This window comes from Nothobranchius furzeri, chromosome 9, assembly GCF_043380555.1.
Source record: "Nothobranchius furzeri strain GRZ-AD chromosome 9, NfurGRZ-RIMD1, whole genome shotgun sequence".
In the NCBI taxonomy this organism is placed as follows: domain Eukaryota; kingdom Metazoa; phylum Chordata; class Actinopteri; order Cyprinodontiformes; family Nothobranchiidae; genus Nothobranchius; species Nothobranchius furzeri.
The window spans coordinates 59,853,150-59,875,505 of NC_091749.1; the positions used below are offsets into that span (position 1 = coordinate 59,853,150).

The 22,356-nt window shown below is 41.7% G+C and overlaps 1 protein-coding gene across 6 annotated transcripts in view; it reads right to left on the reverse strand.

Annotated features, from left to right (window-relative positions):
• Positions 1–3,605: 3,605 nt before the first annotated feature.
• Positions 3,606–22,356, reverse strand: part of tcf12 (transcription factor 12) — a 76,705-nt gene continuing 57,954 nt past the window's right edge. For 3 of the 6 annotated variants that reach the window (XM_054732091.2, XM_054732093.2, XM_054732094.2), the window contains 13 exons: positions 18,349–18,448; positions 17,818–17,957; positions 17,101–17,242; positions 16,854–16,924; positions 14,707–14,851; positions 9,932–10,005; positions 8,808–8,879; positions 8,162–8,350; positions 6,519–6,621; positions 6,267–6,426; positions 5,867–6,099; positions 4,013–4,166; positions 3,606–3,817 (listed from right to left, as the gene is read on the reverse strand). In XM_054732091.2, coding sequence (XP_054588066.1) covers positions 4,024–4,166; positions 5,867–6,099; positions 6,267–6,426; positions 6,519–6,621; positions 8,162–8,350; positions 8,808–8,879; positions 9,932–10,005; positions 14,707–14,851; positions 16,854–16,924; positions 17,101–17,242; positions 17,818–17,957; positions 18,349–18,448 — 1,572 coding nt within the window. In that variant the 3' untranslated portion in view covers positions 3,606–3,817; positions 4,013–4,023. The remainder of the gene's footprint in view (positions 3,818–4,012; positions 4,167–5,866; positions 6,100–6,266; positions 6,427–6,518; positions 6,622–8,161; positions 8,351–8,807; positions 8,880–9,931; positions 10,006–14,706; positions 14,852–16,853; positions 16,925–17,100; positions 17,243–17,817; positions 17,958–18,348; positions 18,449–22,356) is intronic. The other 3 variants (XM_054732097.2, XM_054732095.2, XM_054732092.2) reach the window with 2 other exon arrangements.

Consider the following 22,356-nt stretch of genomic DNA (forward strand, 5'->3'; position numbering starts at 1 on the left):
GGGAATTACCTGGTTGGTGCTAACATGTCATTTTATGTGACCGCTGTAACCATTTTGTGTTTTTACCATTTTTGCAAAAGAAGTGAGAACAAATGATGTTTTTTGGACAGTTCTTGGAAAGAACCAGTTTAAAACTGGTTCTTTACAAACTTCTGTTATGTATCCACATTACTTTGATTTTAGGAGCTTCTATCGGTTGTGAATCCTAACAATCTGAATTCAGAAACTGAAACGGCAAAAGTGAGAACAAGAAGCATTTTTATTGCCACTTGGATTAAGAAAGTAGGAAAGAGGCGGATGATTTAATTATTGGAGCAGGAGGAGCAGCAGGCTCCTTGGTCCAGTTTCAAGGATGCAAGCCAAGGACCTTCTGTCAGCAGGCTCGCTCCAGCAGTCATGACAGGAAATCAGCCGTCAAACATGGTGGTCCCACTCCCACAAAAAACATGTACACTCACACACTCAGCTTCAACCCTGAGAGGAATTTGGTGAGGTGACAGCTCTGATTTAGGCTCACCGCAGACACAATCAGCAGCCAGCACTTTCCCCACGAGCATCACCTCTGTCAGAAAAGCTGAACTGAGATCAGCCCTCAAAGGATGAGATGAGCACAGTCAGGGTAAAATCTGCATGAAAATAACTCTGTTCAGATGTACAGGGTCCTGAGGTTTCCAGGATAAAGCTCCAGATTCAGATCAGCATTTTGGGATTACTTGTGGGATTCATTAGGTTCAGTTGCTGCACAAGTAGCAGAACAGAAACAGCAGGTTACACATATGGTAAAGATGTTAAAAAAATAAAAAGCTGCCTCAATTTCAGTGAGAAATTGTTGAAACTGTAATTACTCAGAAGGAAATCCTAGAAATAAAAAGCTGAAAATTCTACTTGATCAATAAATGTTCATTTCTTTCCCATTATTAACCAAGTGTTAATTCCACTTATCAGTTAATTAGGGGAAAAAGTACCTGTCAGATGTTTGCTCAGAAAGAGAAATAAATGCACATACAAAAGAGTTTAAAAAAGATGGCACATTTATTGTAACATAAATGTTATATACATTGTTTTTCTGTTGAAAAAGACAGAAAATTCAAATTCTTGCTGCCGTTATTTTTCCTTCCTTTTGTTTCTTTTGATGTGCATCAACGACACATTTTATTTGACACAAAAAAAATTCTTTTTTATTTATCAATCAACAACGGAGACCGAAGAGACCAATGGAAGTCTGTCGTTTAGGAAGCTGGAGCTCGTGCGAGGAACCCGACTGTTCAGTTGCTCGAGGAGATGCCGTCTGTAAAATTTCTGGTGATAATCGACATGTTGTGGTAAATAACCGTACATTTTACTATCTAATATAGTAAAATAAAGTAAGAAACTTTTTACTCAAAACTTTTGCTTTCAAAAATCTAGAAAGAGTAATATTTAGAATTCAAGAAATATTCTTACAGTATTGTTGTATAAAAGACTAACTACAGTGAAAAATAAGCCAAATGTTTTTTTTTCTTGTCATTTTCTTCTTTTTAGTCACATATTATACAAGGGAAAGCATCTGGAAATACAGCAAAGTCTAACTTGGCAAACAAAAGAGCAAAGAAATACAGGAAATAAAAAAAGAAGGAAATAGAGCTGGAAGTGACATACATCACACCCTCAGCTGAAGTCTGCCAACATGAATATGAGGTCATGAAATACTGAAAGGAAGAACAAGGCCACATTCAGGCAGAGAAATGCTGAGTAAGTCATTATGTTTGAATCCAGTAACATAAATGTTGAATATAATCTACTTTTGTTTTTTTTAATTCAAGCTGAAGTCTCTGTTGTTCATTCTGAATGTGGCAGTCCTGCTTATGGTGTTCATAATGAAAGAACATGATTTACAAAGAAATATTTGGAATATAAAGCAAGTCTTAAGACTGAAGGAGAGACGTGAAGCATGCACATCGAAAGGGAAAACAAATCAGAAAACCATGGACTATGTGTCATGAAATGTAAATAAAAAGAACAGTTTTTGATCATTTTTCTCCTGCGGTCCATTATTCATATTATTATTAATAAACAAATATAAAAAAATCCATGACATATGCAGCCTGGCTGACTTTACTGAGCTTTGATCTAAACATTATTGGAACTGTGTCGTTGATTTGAACTGGACACACAGCGCTGGACGTCAGAGAAAAAAGGCTCGCTACAATAAAGAGAAGCAGAAACTAAGCGTTACTTTAAATAACTGTGCTCAAAAGTTAATGTTTTGGAAATATTAAGAAAGAAAACTTATATGTTCATCAGGCCAGGAAAAGACGTGGTCTTCGTTTTGTTTTGTTTTCCTTTTACTGTTTAACTACATCTCATGACGCTATCTCTGATTTGCTGGCACCCCAACATTTTTTGCAAAAATCTGTAACTACTGATATTAAACACAATGTGACAAAGGAACAACCAGGCAGTCATGTCCCTCTTTTTTAGTTAAGACACTAAAAATACACAGGAAATGCTGAGTTACTCGCTGTATGTTTATTGTCGCCACCGAGGGGTGGGGTGGGGGGGCACACGACTAAACCTGAGCTTTCAGTAAAACTACAGTTTGCCTCTCGTCTGTCACCGCTCTGCACATTATTGTTGATGTGTTTGGACCTGTTTGTGCGTCGCTCAGTCATGCAGAGCCTGATCTCAGCTACACAGAAACAAACATCAGGTAGTTTTGGTAGGACATGTGGCCAGTGGCATGATGGACAAATAAATATAAATAATATATTCTCTTTTTTTTAATTTAAAAGAACCCTAAAAACACAGGCTGATCAGTAATTCGTGTCTAACAACTATTTCTGTTTTTCTCTGAGTAACGCGGTCACAAACTGGCCAATAAATTAATCTCAGTGGTCTCAGTGTCGGGCTGCGTAACGGCGCCGTGGTTAGAGCTGTTGCCTTGCAGCGAGAAGGTCCTGGGTTCGCTTCCCGGCCTGGGATCTTTCTGCATGGAGTTTGCATGTTCTCCCTGTGCATGCGTGGGTTCTCTCCGGGTACTCCGGCTTCCTCCCACAGTCCAAAAACATGACTGTTAGGTTAATTGGTCTGTCTAAATTGTCCTTAGGTGTGTGTGTGTGTGTGTGTGTGTGTGCATGATTGTTTGTCCTGTGTGTCTCTGTGTTGCCCTGCGATGGACTGACTCTCTGTCCAGGGTGTACCCCGCCTGATTGCCCACTGACCACTGGAGATAGGCACCAGCCCCCCCGCAACCCTACGAGGACAAAGTGGGTTCAGACGATGGATGGATGGATGGGTCCCGGTGCCTCGGCTGCAGGACGGAGTGCTCAGTTTCAACGGTGACGCCGGCAAACTATAATGAACTGAAAAACTGCACGCTGCTCTTTGCATTTACCTACCTTTCCCTTTAGACATACATTTCATAGTTCAATAACATAATAAATAAGAAAAAAACAACAAACGGAAAGAAATAAAAATTGCTGTTACAATGCATTCGTCAATTCAGTTTAGGCACAAGGCAATTTCCATACGGTCGGAGATTGCAGAGTCTCTGATTGTTCAGAAGCAACTCACTTCTTGCAGACAGTGATATGTGCTGAGGATTTATTTTTCGTGTTTGCTTTTCTGGAGGGGAGAATTTTGCAGATGGAAGCTGGTCGCAGCAAGCTGGAATCTCAGCTCTTCATAAATCGGTGGGCTGGATTGTACAGGACTCTTTAGTTTTGCTTCAAGTGGTCTGTCTCCTCCAATTGGGTCACAAACTGTGAGTCCTGTCTGTCACTGCGGGAAGCAAGGTCGCCGACTCAAACGGGACAGAAGTGATCTCCGTCGCACCGATCTGGAGGGAACAAACGTACCGATCAGAGGGGAACGTTAGCAATAACACAGGGACAAAAGCAGCTAATTCTGTCTGTTTCAGGTATTTAACCAAAGTTTATGGTGAAACAGAAAATTGTGAATACAAACAATATATAAAGTTGGAGAAAACCTTTGAGAATGAAGATCTATTTCTGAGTTGTGATGCTGAGATTACCTGCCTCCTGCTCAGAGGTGGCCCATTGGGTTGGATGTGTCAGTCAGACCCGGATGGACCCCTGTGTGCCCTTGCTGGGCGTCGCTGGAGCTCCCAGATACTTTCTCCTCCTCCCGCCTTTTAAGGCAGGCGGCTTTGGGGTTCAAATTCCGCTCTGTAGGATCAGAAACACAGAAAAAAATTATGCTGATTTTCTGCATTGTACTTAAACAGAAATGTCAGATTAGGATTATATTTACTCTTAATCAAATTCACAGAAAAAAAATTAAAGCCTAGCTTCTAACTAACATTATTTTTTATAATCTTTACAAAATATAATAGTAAAATAAACAAGAGCAACTCTTCAGGCACCTTTAATATAATAATATTTAATGTATAACTAGTAACCATATTTAATAACTGTAAAGGTTGCAGTTCAAAGTTTAATGCATTTTTTTCCTAATTATCTGGATTCCTTTCTGCATGTGACTCTGGATTAAAATCACCACAAGCATAAAAACATAGCTAGTGAGACTGTCCACACCAGGACATGCAGGGGGATATTTAATGGGATACTATGCAACTTTTTAATATTTTAAATCATTTTCTTTTATCCAGTTTGTGCTAAAATGACCCTTTACATGGTCAATGAAATGTCACTTAGACCCCACTGCCCCCTGTGGCCAGAATATTGCATTTGCAAATTCAGAGTTGCCGATCTGGTCCCTGCTGGTGGGGGGAGCTGTGGAGTGGAGCTGACATGGTGGAACTGGAGTCTGCTTCCATCTAGTTTCCTGCATGTTATAGATGGTGAACACAGCTGATTTGTTTGATTTAGTGATGAATCGCTCCTCTAGAAACTAATGAAAGCTGAAGAGAAATTTCAGCAGTTGGATGAAGGTGTTAAACAGACAAACTCACCGCGAGGAGATAAGCTTCATTTTTGGTTAATTAATTACGGACTAGTATCCTAGTATCCCTTTAAACCAGGGGTATTCAATTCCGGTCCTGGAGGTCTGGTTTCCAGCACGCTTTAGTGGTTTCTCTGATTCAACACACTTGATTCACCTGTGTAGCAGCTCATCAGGCTCTGCAGAAGCTTGTTACTCACCTGCTGATTGAAATCAGGAATGCTGAAACAGTTCAAACTAAAACGTGCTGGACACTGGACCTCCAGGCCTGATATGGAATACCCCTGGGCTGCATGGTGTAACCCTGCTTTAAACGGTGGCAGATTAATCTGCACAGTGGAAGTAAAACGTTAATTATAAAATTAGAAATTTTAACACAGAAACTAAACACGATTAAAAAAGCAGGTTTTACTATAAATTAGGTGTAAATGTTTTTGCAATGCATGTAAATTAAAAATCGTCTATGAACTTTTCATTTTTATACAAGTTTCTTCTCCATACATTGTGAAAATAGCTTTTTTACATTAGAAAATGGTAATTCTACATGGAACGCGCGCTCCTGTTAGAAGGGTAAACGCTTGACTATGAAAAGACAATTTTTGTGAGATTTACGTTAGGAGTCGTCTTTGTAGGATTATATCTGAATCAGTGGTTTTAAATCTGAATGAAACCACAAGCATTTATACTTTGTTAAATAGCTATTATTAGCATAATATCTTAAACATCAGCAAAACTACTAAATAAAAAGCACTTGAATTAAATTTTTTGAAAACCGTATTTGACAAAAAAGAAATCTAAATTAAATGTGAAATATTTATTTATACTGTAGCTTTTTGAATAGCTAAACGTGCTAACTTGAGGTACGATTGATGTTGAATCATTGAAGTGTTTCAGAAACCCAAGGTTGTCTTAATGTGCAACAGCAGTGACATTTCAGTTAGTTGCAGCTTGTTGCAACACTGACCTCTGACTTGCTGCTCCAAGCTAAGAATGACGGCCACAGCCTGATGGAGGATGAGTAGTTTAGTCTGAGGCTTCTCGCTTTTCAAGTGCAGCTGGCACATGCGACCCAGCTCCTTGAAGGCCTCGTTGATGTCTCGGACCCTCAGGCGTTCGCGGGCATTGTTGGCCATCCTCCTCTCGCGCTCGCGCTCAGCCTTCTGCTCTGGATTTAGATCCTCGTCTTCAGTGATGCTGCTTTGAAGACGGAAAGGAAATAAAAGAGAAGTCAATATTTGTACAAAGCAGAAATCTGTGACTTTAATCTGACATTATCAAATCATTTATGTTGTAAACAAACCTTTTCATCATGAATAATTTGACTCTGACAATAGGATTTTGGTCTATCTTTATTAAAAAGCTACCTTGTGCGTGGGCCCAGTCTGGGTGTCTTCATATCTCTTCTGTCACTCTCGTCGTCTGATTTACAATCAGAGAAATCATCGTGCATGTCATCCTTTTCTTGCTTCTCAACTTTCAGCTCCAGAGAGGCGGGCACCTGGCTGGACAGCCCCGAAGTGAGACCTGGCACCAGTGAATATGAAGTTAAGACATCACGAGGAAGGTTTGCTGGTCCCTGCCAGTTAAAAAAAAATGTATTTTGTTGAGCGCCTGACCTCTGAACGCCTCCACTTGATGGCTGAGCTCTGTGCTGGATGTGGAGCCGGTGCTGGGCAGGCCTCCATGGCTGTTGCTCAGGCTGGCGGCGTCATCACCACCCTGCAGCAACACAGACAGGAAGGACGTGAAAAGAAAGGAAGCAGACGTGCTCGGGAAACGGCGAAGATTAACACAAAATCTACTTATTTGTTCTACATTCATAAAATAAAGCTAGCCGCATTTTCACACAATATTTGATTTTTCTGTTTACATTTAATTAAAAGCTGAGAAATCATCACAAAGTGTGAAGAGTATCTCCCTTTCCTCTGGAATGTGATCCCCAGTCACTGTTTGGCCTCTGTTAACCCCACCACTCCGAGAACCTCCCCTTCCTCTGCGCTACGCTAATCTTTGCAGCGCTCTCAACAGGTGTCCAAACAACTCTTTGTCTGGAGAAGGGGAGGGGGGAGCAGGGGCTGTGGCGAGAAAAGAACGCTGCCATTTTCATGGCTGGGCCTTATTATCATACAGCTGAGGACCTCCATTTGGGTGGAGGCCGCTGGGTTCAGACACACGTTTCCAACGATTCAGATTTCCTGGTTGTTAAAAAGAAGTGATGAAAAGGGGTGGGAGAGGGTAGAGGGCGGGGTGTCAGCTGGAGAGAAAAGCCTGCGGCTGTGCTGCGCCGAGGCTGTCTGTAGGGACCTCTTCCCACACAGGAAGTGCTGTGTTAGTGCAGACACAGTATGTTCTATCTCACAGTCGCAGTCGGTCAACATCAATGCCACAAGCCAGCTTTCTGTAACAAATACATCACACTGAGCTCCTCTGACAACCACAGAAGACTTCTTGTTATGGGACGAAACACGCAACCCAACTGCTGGCAGCATCACGGTGAGCCTTCCCACTAGCAGCAGACACGCCACCCTCAAACATTACCGCCATCTGAAATATTTAGCTTTGAAAGCTAAATAATTAATTAAGAGTGATAATTATATATTCATGTTTTCTACACAGTTGACAAATGCAAATAGTTATTCAAATAGTTATTTTCAAAGAAAACTAAATTACAATCTGATTAAAGACATCGAAGGATTTTCCTCATCGGTTCGACTCATTTGATTACTTACAGCAGGTAACCTGAACCTCTATCTGCAGTAAAACTGCTCTTGCACAGCGTCTGACCCGAGTTATTTCCAAACAGCTCCGGATTACAGTCCGACGAGCTGCTTCATTCTGATTTCCACCGCAGATGTGTTCAAATCTCTTGGCTCTATAAAACCAAATACCACGGATGGAGGAGGGGTGAACTCATCCTGATTTATACCGGGACCTGCTTTTCCGTTCTCCTCAAGAGGCTTTTGGCTTTAACTCGGAGAGGAGAGCAACTCACAAACAGGTCCTGCACCGAGGCCTGTTTTTCTCATTTTCCTTCCACCCTCATGTGTAGAGTTGCTCTCAGGAGCAGGGCGGGCTTTAGGCCAGGAATTACACTTATGGAAAATACGTCAGGATAAACTCAACTCTTCATGTGTGGAAAATGTCTAGCTGTCGCACATGGCAGCGCACCAGTTTTGAGCAGGTGGTTGGGTCTCTACTGTGACCAATTCTCAGAAACAAAAACACTAGATTTTTAAACACTCGTGTGAGGTTCCCATACCATGGCAGTCCGGTTTGGAAGGAGTGCAGAGGCCGGAAAGTTTGGTCCGATGGTTGTTATTGGCCCGTTTTGAGCCTGTCCCAGCAGGCCGTGTATGTCGCTGGGCAGACTGGTGGTGGAGCCCACTGCATGGTTCCTCAAAACAAGGATTGCATCATCCAATCTGTCCAGACGATCCTCCATTCGAGACTGGGAGGACCAAGAGTCGGGGAAAGTGAGAGAGAGGAGAGAAAGACAGACAGAGCAGCTTAGTATAAGCACATTAGGACCAAAACTGAAAACACTGATTGTATGGTGTGGACTCAGGAAGAAAAAAAAAAGGCAACATAAGATAAAGAAGTCAATTCAAATGTGAGATTAAAAGTGCCGGTTCAGCTTGAGATATGAAAGGAAATCTATACTTGTTTGTTTTTGATTAAATACACAAGTCATTACACTTCATTTAAATTTTAAACCAGCATCAGATTCACTACAAGCTGAAAGGCAGAAAAAAAACAACATGGGGTGATGGCAAGGCAAGAGGAGTCAACAAATAATAAAACTGCATTTCACTGTAACAAATGGGATCAAATGTATGCAAGAAAACAAACAAAAAATGAAAATATGTATAGAGAATGTACGATTATAGACTCTATGTGAAGAGTACCTCGCAGACATCCTTTAAGAAAGACATGGCATCCTGGAGATGCTCATGCAACTGCTGATGAACTCTGTTTTTCTGGCAAAGTCAAATAAGAATAGGAGAATTATAAGAACAGATCAGAGTCTTACAAACACACTGAAGATAGAGATTGTTTTTTTTAAAGTCACACAGATGAAAAGACGGGATCTGGAGGGAAGCAGAACGCTGCTGACCACTCACTTTGCACAAATGCCTTAGTGTTTGCACGTTTAGACGGCCCCTAAACAACAGCGGTCACATCCGTGCCCTAGTGTCGTGATGCTCAAGTCTGAGTTTGTTGTTTCCTTTTCTTATTCATTGATGCAGTAAATAAGAAAAGGAAACAACCAGAATGACTTTAAAAAGTCAGAGTAAAACTAAAGGAAGTGTCACTGGATCAGGAGATTGTCTGTTTATAAAAGAAAACCAGACATGAGTTTAATCGCGGGTTTGAGGATGAAAACAACAACAAACCCAACTGGGCTCCCTTCTGTACGCAATAAAAGGCCTTTTGTTTGAACTTTAACCTGATGTTTACTTTGTCCTTTTGTGCTCTTTATTGTCCCAAACTGCGCTTGGTCTGTCAAACAGCTTACTCTGGAAGTGAGCAGCTTCAACTAGGGGACAAAAAAACTCAGTTAAAGAAAATCTGCCATCTGATGATTTTACACAACTTGTGCTTAAGAGTCGACAGAAGAAGACGTACATTTGTGACAAGTGCATCAGGTATTGGCTGCTGAAATGGGATTGCACGACAGCAAAGGAATTCTAGAGAAGTGAGTCTGCAAGCAGCTGTCCCCCAACACACACACACACACACACACACACACACACACACACACACACACACTGGGCTGTTTAACTCAACCCATCCCCCTCAACTGTCATCCCCGCCCTGGCCCACAGACTAGAGGACAGATGGTAAGCCCCGAGGGACAGGTATTGTTCAGTTGGGTTGTCCCTCGACCCCAGCGTTCCACAGGAACAAACATTTGTCAGACAGGAATCTCCCCGTAATGCAACCTCACGCATTCGTGGGCAACATATCTAAAGTAATCACTGGTCATGCGATCCGCTCACGGGAGCACGGAGGAGCGTGGAGAGCTTACCAGTGAGTGGAGGGAGTTCTCGTAACTTGGAGAAGAGGGGGGCTGTCCACTGACACGGGGCCACTGGTTGGTACCTGAGGTGATAATATCAATGTTAGTGAGTTAAACCCAACCTGCTGAACTTTCAAACACAATAAGGACACTGACATCCTGATTTTCTGCTTTCCTCTTCTAGAATGATATTTTTAGATCTTTTAGGACTCAGCTGCATCACTTCCTGATGGCTGGACGGCATCCTGACATTTGAGACAAACACCCACTTCCACCTTCAAACATACAATTCACCCACAACTATGAAAATCTAACTTCAAACACTTTAACTCACACCTTTGTTCTGAGATTCTCTGGGATTTTACAAGCCAAAATGATCAAAAGGCTTTCAGCCCATTGCTTTCATCGAGGCCTTTGATGGAGAAAAGATTCTAATAATCTGAGTTTAATCAACTCCCTCCTCATGTTGCCGTCTTTGGACAAACTGGTGATTATTCCTCCCGACTTTGTTAGCATTTATAAACATCTTAGCTAACCTATTGCTGTCGCACCAAAGCTCTTTTCTTTTGACTCTAAATAAAGAAGAATCACACCTTTTAACCACATGGCTTCAACAATGAGCAATCTAACTATTTCCCTTCAGCTGGAACACATTCAGAAACCGGACTCTCCGGAGTCTAAATGAGCCAAAGAAGGGCCAGCGAACGGAAGACAAATCCAACTGATTTGATCTGCTGTAAATGGAAGAAAAGGAATGCACATCTGTTCATCACATTTCCAGCAGCCCCGCCTTTCTGTCTTGTGTTTATTGATGCATTAATTGTCTGAGTCTCCTGCCTGCCACGTGCAACAGGAGCTGGTGACTATAACGACCCTTAATGGATTGTGACACAAATCAACTTTATCCGGGTATTTATGGGGCATTTCAAGACTCTGGAATTTAAAGGTGTGGAACACTGAAAACTCCATTTTTTTATGACTATTTCTGATTGTAATCGGTCACTCTGAGTTTTCATGCAAGCTGAACATGAAAATAGTCTCCTACACCTATCTCATTCATTTGCTTTTGATAGAAAATAGATGGTGAAACGCTAGGATTTGAAAAGCCTGATCACACTGTCACTTAACATTCATGGACTTATGGACATCTTAACTTATGATGGGGAAGGTTGCTGATGGTTAAACGTCCAGGAAACAGGCACAGGACGTCCCGACAATTCTAAGCTAACCGTTAGCATTAGCAACACCACCACACGGCTGAAGCTCCTCCAGACTTGTGCTATTTGTGGAGATAAAACATCCATGCTGCAAGTCAGCGGTAGAGTTGTGTTGCTGTTTTCCAATTCAAGGCAAGATGTCCAAATATCAGGAAATAAGACTCCAAAACCTGCCGTCAGAAACTCAGCTGTTATGTGGGTCACTGTTAGTCCCTGGAAATGGTGCACCGGTATATAACCCCCCCCCCCACCCCCCCACCCCACCCCACCCCACCACCACCACCACCACCAAAAGAACAATTTACAAGGCATTAATTTCTACTAGAGACCACTGCAAATGTATTGATGAAATAAGTGAACCACACCTTTTAAGAGGAACTCAGCAGTTTGGCTTGCTTTTAGCCTACTGAGCGTTTGTAGAATTGAAAGCAAAAATCTAACAGCTGGAATGTCTCTCCCACCTTTATTAGTGTCTACAGGAGTGATTCATCACTAAATTAAACAAATCAGCTGTTCATGATCCAAAACATGCAGGAAACATGCTGGAATCAGACTGCAGCGCCAGGTATGTCAGGTAAGTCCCAACAGAGCGGCCCGCCAGTCTGAATTTGCAAATGAAATATTCTGGCCACAGGGGGTGATAGGGGCTGGGTGGCCTTTCAGTAGCCTTGTAAAGGGCTCAAGAAAATGATTAAAAAACATGAAAAAGTTGCAAAGAATCCCTTTAAATGCTGCTTATTTAGCTAAATTTGAAGATTTTTTTAACTTTTTTTTTACTTTTGGTTCAACACTGAATGGCTGTCTTACTCTGGTGTTTGATCTTATACAAGTGAAGACTTTTCTTGTAAGACTGAGTGAACATTAAGAAAACTAAAATTAACACAATTTTTTTTAATCTGCAGAACTGTACTGGACCAGTAAAAAAATATCACACACCTCTCTGGGGTCTGGAAGCCATTCACAATGTTTTGCCATTAATTAATTCCACTGAAATGTCTGACTAATCTTTGACAGTCCTTTGTACTTGAGTTTTCATGTTTTCTCACACTCGGCCTTTTAAAAAGCAGACATTAATTAACAGACTATTAAAAGTGAAGGAAGTGAAAGTCTGCTCCGCATCAGCTTTCTCCCAGGTGAGTGAGAAAAGTACTTCACATGAGCCTCCGTGGGCTGGCGAATGAAAAATTAGCCTGCGGCTGTTCCCCACATGCACCGGAGAGGGCTAATTGAACAAACCAGTCTTGAGTAATGTGCTGTATACTGGTGTAATCCTGGTGATGAATGAATTTTGCTACTAACATCTACAGCAAGCCGAACTTTGGGCCAATTTCAAAGCATCGCTCTCTTTCCAGCCCCCAGAAGCATAATAAGGGCAGATAATTGAAGAAACAATATCCTTTCTCCACAAACACACATGTAAACGCTCTCTAATCGTCTATTATGTTTCTTCTTTGCGTTAAGACCTCTATGAATCATCATTGTTGTGCTGTCAGCAAATAGGTGGAGAAAGCCTCATCAGCTGAGTCAGAGCCACCCTCCTTCACCCTTTAGTAAATAAACAGAGCCTTTTGCAACCTCATCTGTGTGTGCGGGTGTGTGTGTGTGTATGTGTGTGTGTGCGTGCGCGCGCACGTGTGTAGGGAACAGCTGTGCATGGGACAGGGCAACAGCTGAATCTGAGGGGGTCATACGTAGAGACAGCTGTCGCCACTACATTACCACACATGACACAACTGCCCACCAAATAAAACAATGCATCGGGCTTTTCCTTACCGCTCCCCCTCACCTCCATTAACACATCCGACCGTCTGTTTTCTTATAAAACGCGTCTCAAACGACCAGCGCAGAACACTCGGTTATTTGCTTTCTGTTCTGCCGACCGTGTTAAGACAGGTCGTTCTCTATTTTTGTGGCAGAAAATAATTACAGTCCACGTCGAGATTTGTAAGTCCATCTTCAAAAATCTAACGACATAAAAACACAAGCTACTCTTGTCACGTCTCTCTTTTATGAAAAGTAGGATTATGTAGCAACAAACCCTCTCTAAATTGTCTCTTATTACAAAGTAGGGTGAATTCCATGAGCCGCTAAAAACACTCTAGCACAAATTAAAAGATTTTCTGAGAACTGTAATCTAAGACTGACTTCAAACACTTTTATTTGTGAGATGTTCAAATCCTTAAGCATGCAGAAAACCAAAGTTTTTTTTTCTTTCCTTGAAAATACAAATCAGGATAAGACAAAGCCTGGTTTTATTCAAACAGAAGAGTTTAAATCATGAACAAAGACCCCCAATGATGTCACCAGGACTCAATATAGATTCATTCTGGATGGAAGCCAAAAAAAAGTGAAGCACGAGTGAACGCAGGAACAAGACCACCCTGCTAACTGAATAATCTCATGGGTTTGGAGGGAAATCTTCACTGAATTTTAACAAGAAGCATGCACAAGATTTGTTTTATGAATTAACTTAAACATTTTTATTTTAATGACTCATTAAACCTGTTAGCTTTAATCTGAAGATGACTAATTCATCTGGCTAACATGAAGACTGCGGAAGTCGATTAAAGCTACTTTAAAGCTAAAAGAGTTATTTAATGAAGGTTTAGAGAAAACTCTTCGCCACTTGTTCTGCTCGGGCTTTTGATTAATCAGAGTCTAAGCAGAGTGCAGCTCACAGTGAAAAGTAATTAAATTAATTAAAGTCATAAGGCCTTGTTTTTGTGGCAGCACGACAGCAAGTGCAAAGAAATCTTTGACAGTTTGGCAAATCCCAGACCTTGAAACTCGCTTCATCTGTTTGGTGTTTTGGTGCCAAGTGAAGAGTGCACAGCACATACAGTGGGTGGGAGGCTCGTTCCAAAGAGGCAGCGAGAAGTGACTTGTTGGTATTTTAGTGGAGAAAAGATGTACTTGTGCAGAGGAACTGCCAGAATTGTACTAGATTCTGAAAAAAATGTTTATTACTGCTTCTGGTGTTGGCCAGAGCTTGTCAGTGCTGCACCATTCTAAAGTGACATGTTGGTGGATCCACTCCCTCTGATTTGAAAATCACCAAACCAGGCATCGTGCACAACAGTCCGCTGTATTTACCTTTTGTTAAATCACATGCAAATGAATCCAGTCTGCTTTCAAGTCACCTGACTCCATCCTACAGACGTTCGCTGCGACTGTGAGTTGTGTTCTTATGCAGAAAATGTCAGATTACAGCAGCTCATCTATCATACATGTCACAGCCACCAATCCATTCCAAAACACTCTTCTATTGTCTTTTGGTTTTTAGATGAATGACCAGACATTTTTACGGTGAAGTAGAACGAATGATGACACAGCTCAGACACGTAAAAACCAAAGCTGTCTGTCTCTAACCTGCAGATCTGAGCACAAATGTCCTTTAGAGTTCAGACAGAGCCTCCGTCTGAAACAAGTTAATCATCCTGCTCTACAGTCTTCTAAGTGTTCTTGTGAGGTTACGACTGATCCCTGATTTTAAAATCATAAAGTAATATCTGATATTTTTTAATCCTGTAGTGTGTATATGTGTGTGTGTGAAGACTGGAGCTCTACCTGGCCTTCCAGACGGGGGACCGGCAGCAGTCACCACGGTCCCTGCAGAGGCTGAACCTGCTGTGGCGGTCAGAGGCGAAGGTGAACGCACAGGTGTCGAAGGATTGGAGGGGAAACTACTGCTAGTGTGGTCAGGTGAATAAATCTGAAAGTGCAAAGGAGAAAATAACAGGATAATTGGAATTTGTTGTCATTGCCGCAGAATCAAAATACGTTTAAAGCAGGTTTATAAACCCCTTTTTAAAAGACATGACAGAAATGTTCGGTGCATACATATGAACCTGTTTACAGTCATCTGTGTTCGGAGCACGACAACATTTGCTTTGATGTCTGATTCTGCTGCTCTGCTCTGTTTCAACTCCTTTAAACCTGTAGCTGAAGGGTAACGCCAAGTGACCAATATGGGTCAGCAAACAAACACCCACAATGTTATGGTCTGAATTTGTTCTAGCTAAAATTTATACAAGGGCAAAATGAAGACATTCAATTTGTGAATTCTCAGACTCTTAAAAACTCTTCCTGTTTTTTTCCCTAGCCTTAAGACTTTTGTGTCTGAACGAGTCCCTCCACACTGAGAGGTGCAGACGCCCAACCTGGAAACCCCGTTAAGCCAAATACAGAAACTCTCAAGGGCCACATTTTAGCCTGCAGCCAGAGATTGTTCTGTGAGCCATTCATCAAAAAATACAAGAATCCAACTGCTGTTTATTTTTTTGCATCTGCTGAAACTTTGCAGTAAAGAGGACAACCAGGACAAAGGTTTTCTGCAAAATACCACTAATTACTTCATTTTACAGAATCTTTTTGTTTTTTAGGTTAGCAACGTTCGCTGAGTTTTAGATTCTACTGAATACAATTTGTTCAAGCAAATGCTAGATTAAACAACAAATGTCAGACTTCTTTTTTCCTAAAGAAAAGGCCAAAGTGGAGAAGGTCTCTAAGGAATACCAGCAGATTTACAGTTTTTTTTTTAAAGATCAAACTGAATGGACAGGAAACCATTTTACTTATGAAGTGATGATAGAATACACCCATTGTTAATAATCTCCTTATTTAATCTTCATCTCAGAGCTTTAGATTTTCAATCAGCTTGCAGCATCATTCAGGACGGTTTCACTGAGGAGTGTCACTAAATCTGGAGGAGGATCGGCTCTGTGCTTTTATCTGACAGCCTTTTTTCAAAAAAATCGGTGAAAGACTAAGGAGGATGACTAGTGTGGTTATCGCTGTGGCAGGAACCAAAACAACTCAAAACGAAATCTCCAAACATCTCTCCGTTTCTTAAAGCGAGCCATTTATAACCCTGACTTTTGACCAGACACTCTCTCCCTTTCACTCCCAGGCTGCTAGCGCCGCATTCAAAGTGAAACATGGCTCATTTTTTCTGGAATAAATGAAGCCCCGCCTCATCATCAGTTACACTCCCGCAGGCGGCATGAGGCCAATAAGCATGGCCAATTTAAACGGGCGGAGAACAAAAGCTCTGAAAAAGGGGGGGCATGGAGTTGAGCCACAGCGGTTATAAACTCCCCTGTGCCCCTGCGATGTGTCCACCCACCCCCACCCTGGTCCAACCGTGTCCATTTCACTCCAGCTTTGTCATGCTAATGGAATTGAGTCTGCAAATATAAAAGACTTTAAATGTTATTAAGATCCATGAACTTTTATTATTCAGATTTGCACAAGTTAAGAAATATCCTTTTTTAAAAGGAGCAATTTTAAGCTGGAGCTTCAGCGATACCAAGAACTAACAAACAACAAACTAAATGTCATTTAAGGGGATTTGTTTCTCCATTTAACTGTTTTAAACTGGAATGTTCTCCAGCTATGAATCATTTCTGGCTCCCAAACCTCTCAGTGAGTCACCATATTACTATGAGCAGCATAAATGATCTAAATGACGTCACAGGTGAAATCCGTGCTGTAAACAAGCTTCACATGCACTTTTTCTGAATGCCTCTAGTTTAAGCTAAAGTTATTTTTGTTAGAGTAAACAAACAGTTTCTAATAGTTTGACCATTAAGGTGATCGCAGATTGGACACATTCATCTGCATTACTTTGGTGCTTCGCAGAACGTTATCTTGCACTGATTCGGAATTAACTCGGCTCACAACAACAAATGATTCCAACTCCTGCTCTGACTCACCGAAGCTAAAGCCTTGCCCAGCGCATCTCCAGTCTGCGAGCTTCCAGTTCCCGCTCCCCGGTTTGCAGCAACTAGGAGAACACAAAGACAGGCTTTGTTACAACAAACTCAGATGAACGAAGAGCGGTCGGGCCTCAAAAAGAAGCAATCCGACTGACATGCTAGCTTTCCAGAATAAATGTTTAGCTCTGATGACAGCGAGACTGAGCGTTATTTGGAGAAGCCTGCAGAACGGCTAAGCGCATACCCATAATCCCGTCGGCTGAGGTGACGGACGAGGTGTGCGCTGCGGTGACGAATGGCGAAGTGCTGGTGTTGCTCCGGTGAAAGCTCGACATGGGAGGAAGACTGGCATTGATGTCTGGAGAGACCGAGTGTGCAGGATAATTCTGGAACATCAAAAACAAACAGCATAAATGTTTGTATTAAAACAAAAAATGTGTGCACAAGTAATAAAGAAAGCCCCATTATTTTTTTGTTATTTAAGTTGTAATTGTCCTCTGACATGTCCCAGGCTGTGATGGAGGAAAAGTTAATGGGGGAGGGATTGAGATAAAGAGAAGGCAGGCAGCATCTGCAGGCTCCCTGTGATGTTCTGCCAGCTGAAACAGGCAGACAGACGAGGCCAGATCAAACACTGACAAAAAGAAGGTCAATAGTGTCATCCCTGATAATAACCAGACAACAGCTTAACACACACACACACACACACGCACGCACACACACACACACGCACACGCACACGCACACACACACACACACACACACACACACACACACACACACACACACACACACACACACACACACACACACACACACACACACACACACACTCCAAGGCTGGAAGCTCTGCTGAAGGAGTCTAGGAGCCCAGACAGAATCTAAAAGCTGCAAAATGAACACCAATAATCACAAAAACCACTTCTTATCTATTTAGCTGCTTCTGGTGGAGGGTGCTTACCAAACGGTCATGTGAGTGCAGGGTGCTGTAGTTTCCTGACTGTGCCATGTGAGATGAAGATCCTGCGAGCATTCCCCCATAGCTGGGCTGAGTGATCCCACTGGATGGGTTCCATGGGTCAGAAGTACTGTGGGTACCATCTAGCTCACGCACGTACGCACGTACGCACGCACGCACGCACGCACGCACACACACACACACACACACACACACACACACACACACACGCACACACACAAGAATAAATTAATTAACCTGAAATCGCTCAACACACAAATTTGCTTTATTGTATATCTCTAGGACCACTTAAGAAGTGTTTTTTGTGTTTTCTTTGGGGATTGAAACATGATTCTTGTTGGAAACATAAAAGTTAAAGCTGGTATGTAAAAAAAAAGTGTCAAAACAATAAAATCTACAAACAAAATAGAATAAAATTGTTGGTTTAAATGACAAAACGATTGTAAAAAAGACACTTTTGTTTGGTGTATTTGATAATACTGAAGTCCAAACTAAACGTGGCCTTGAACTTACCAAAGAAAGTGCTTGCGAACATACTGCTGGAGGGTTTAGGAGACGAATACGAAGGAGAATCTCGGTTGAAGTCCTCTGAGTTTGGAGACGGTGCGTACACCTGACAGGAATACACACCGGTTCAAAACTGATACTATCAAACAGACCATTTATTTTAAGAATTAAAAAGGCAGTTTATTAAAGTTCAAGTCTTCAAAAAGAAACACACGTTCACATTTAGGAGTTTGTCTACACACAAGTATGTAATCTCATGCTTGTATAAGTGCAAGAGATGCAGCACAAAACCTAAACACACACACACACACACACACACTAATGACTGGCAAGCAATCAAGCTCATGAAGGGAGGAGTGGATTATCAGGAGTATTTGCATTTCAGGTCAACTCAGTCTCTAATGGAAGTATAATGACACCGCTTAAACGCAAAGACTAAAAGCCTGGCAAATTGCAGCATTCCCACAGAGGCAGAAATCAAATAAGTGGTACAAAAACAGCCTATTTTGCATTCTTTATCTTTGTACCTGCTGGCTGTAGGAGGGAAAGGGGGAGGCACAATGAGCGTGCTGTTGTACAGCTGTGAGTGTGTGCCAAACTGGGCTGTGGGATCAAAGAGACTGGAGGCCAAACACCAGAGACGCGGTCTCTGACTTCATCCACTCCAGATGGCGAGAGCGGGGGTGAGGAGGGGAAGAAGTGAGAGAAGGTTTGGATGAATTCTCCCTCCCACGGACAGGACTGGACGACCTCGCCATTGTGTAACTCGAATCAGAGCCAGATCCACCTGCACGTTTCAAGCATGTGTCCCCCTCGGCCCACATGTTCAAACCCTCTTTTGACGGCCTCGTTTCACACCCTCACGCTGACGCTCACATCTCAAAATTACTCTTCAACGCATGTGGATGTGATGATAGCCGCCTATTTGTGTTGCTATTCTACAACCCAGTGCTAATGGAAAATATGCATCACGGCCAGCGTAAATAAATTCAATTAAACCTCCCACACGAGACGATATTATCAAGGCAAAACCTGAGAGTTCGTGCTGTTGGGCTTTGCTGAGTGAGCAGCACTCCAGCATGCTGTTGTCTGGATGTGTAATTAAAGTGCTCTGGGAGGGGTGGAGCTCTCATGGGTCTTCTGGCTTACACATGTGACCGCGGTGGATAGTAGTCCACAGAGATCTCAGGTTAACCTCACACTGGAGCCCAGGCTTTGTCTTTAGCCCGTGTCAGACGCTCTATGGGCAGCATATGGCAGTGGATAATGCTAATTGTCCTTTTTACCCTGGACTAACCAGTCAAAGCATTAATAAACCATCCCAAACACCGGGTGCCTCATTCCGTCAGCCTATGGAAGAGAGTTTCCTTTTACAAGGCTGTTAATTAAAAGCCGTCACTCACGCAGCTCGCCACACCAACACAGACCTACACACCGGTTATTTGAGCAGCAGCCGGTCCTGCTTAAATAAAATCACCCATAACAGCAGCACTAAAGTTCAAAGCATTCGTTTGAAATAAATCATCCCAGGAAATTACAGAAAACCGCTACCAAGGTAAATGACTATAATAATGTATACATTTAACTTTTTAACACTAGTTATGTTAACTCAGTACTGTTATAATTTCACCACCTTATGAATAAATCACAATCAGGAAAAAAAATTAAAGCTGCTTTAGCAAATTTATAGAACAAGCTAGGTTTTGACACAGAATACGATAACGGAGCACTCACTACTCCCCTTGGGAGTCTTCCTTGAGACGTTTCTGTTGTAACTGGACACCCGCATTTCAAGAGGAAACAAGATAGTGCTAAACACCAGTCATCGTTTTCTAGGTCAAAACAACTTTTGTTGTCCGTGACTTCAAAAGGTGTTTATTTTTTTTGGGACTGGTAGTTTGTTCTAAAGTTGAAGTGGTAGCAGCTGGATGCTTCTACTTCTCTGATATTATTGAGGAGAGAACCTCTCACACCAGTGGTGTTCTGTTGCTAAATACGTGAGTATGCAATTAATATAAGACCCAGGGAAGTGTGGAAGTTCAGCAAAACCACCAACCGGATGGTCCAATAGCTGCTTTTGGTCTGGAAAGTATTATTGGAGGAGGTTTTTAGACAAATGCGAGAGAACCACTTTATTAATTATGTTCGTTTATTTATTTATTTTTTCCTCTACAACAAATTTATAGCTATTATCTATTATGTCTATTACGTTAGAACGTTGTGAGGCATGACAAAAGTATTTTAAGTTGACGATGTGTACTTTTCCTGGTGATAGGGGACAGTACATACCTAAATCATTTCAAGCAAGCAGTATTTTTGTGTTGACCTTAGCAACGGATGGCCATTAGGGTCAAAAATCCCTGGCAGCGCAACCTCCATCAAAATGACAAGCACATCAGACTTCCTTTCATCACTGGCAACAAGTGAAGAGGTAAATGTGTAAAACGTCTATTAATGGCAAACATTTTGTAATCATGTGTTACAAATCAGTAAATGCATTTTATCCTCATTGGTTTTTATCGAAGGAAACATGGCATATAATATGGCATCACCTAGAGACTTAGACCCACTCCCATCTATTTTATACCTGATTTATATGGTTATCTGTTACAAAGCCACCATTATTTTTCAACACCTGGGCATCATCTGATTCCTTTTCAACAACATTTCCATGGATATTTCCAGATATTAATGGTAAAAACTACACATTGCCCCTTTAAGCTAAATTGTTTTCCAAATTTGCTATAACAGCTTTAAAGTAAACATACTAAAGAACTTATATTGTGTCTCTCAACAGCACTCTGTTTAAGCTGAGTAAAACATATCCCAAACTTCTTCTCACATGCCTCCGAGCGTACCCGCCTGTAGTACCTGCCTTTGAAGTTCCTGCCACACCAAACAAAATATCACAAGCTAAAACACAATCTGTCAACCAGCACAAAGGATGGAACCCAACAACATGAAGGGGAATCTAAAACAATAAAATACAGCTAAATCTGGCTCATAGCCAAAGAAGAAAAGAACTTCAAACACACTCTTAGTGGCGTGTCCTGCTTTTGTACGGCATGTCGTTGCTTGGAATTGGACCAAATCTCTGGGGGTATTTTTAAGCCCAAATCTTTAACACTTTAGAAGGTATGCTTTTCAAACAACTGCTCGGCTTAGCTGGCTCAGATGGGTATTGTTAAACCTTTATGCGTGACAACTACCTGTGTTTTTGAGTAATAGAAAGTATATTGGGCAGATTTAAGAAAAAAATGGGGTCTCCTTTCTGGAGTCACACGCAAATTAACACAGATCAATTTCACAAACTGTGTTTGATACACTCTAACAAAAGTAACATATAGAATAATTATTTTACAGATTAAAACAAATTACTTTAACAGTTTATTTTAAAAAAGAACCACAAATGACAATATAGTTTGGGAGCACTTTGTTTTTAGTGAGTGACAGGTTAATACACACACATAAACACACACCGCCCCAAGTCTGACTTTGTTTTGGACATGCACTGAAGCGTGTATGCTTGAGTGTGGCAGCACGTGTGTGTGTGTGTGTGTGTGTGTGTGTGTGTGTGTGTGTGTGTGTGTGTGTGTGTGTGTGTGTGTGTGTGTGTGTGTGTGTGTGTGTGTGTGTGTGTGTGTGTGTGTGTGGAGGGGAAGCTTCTAGAAAGAGGCATGTAACCTGTTGCACTAAAACAACAGATAAACACAACCAGAACATTTTTCGAAAAGTATAAAAATCATTGCAGGCTTTTGCTTTTCTCCTGTCTGATTTCACCAGCAGGCAGATGAAGAAAAGATCAGCGCGTTGCTCCATCTGTAGTGGTCCTGAGCCGACTGTGAATTCTCCCAGTGCTCCAGATGGTGAGCCTGCCTCCTCGCAACTTTGCGTTGCAACAAATTCATGTCATGTGGATCAAGTTGATTCAAAGAATGAGCGTCTCTCTCTCTCTTTTTTATTTTTTCCAAGAAAACTTGGTGGTGGCTGTTTAACAAGTGCGTTTGATCATAA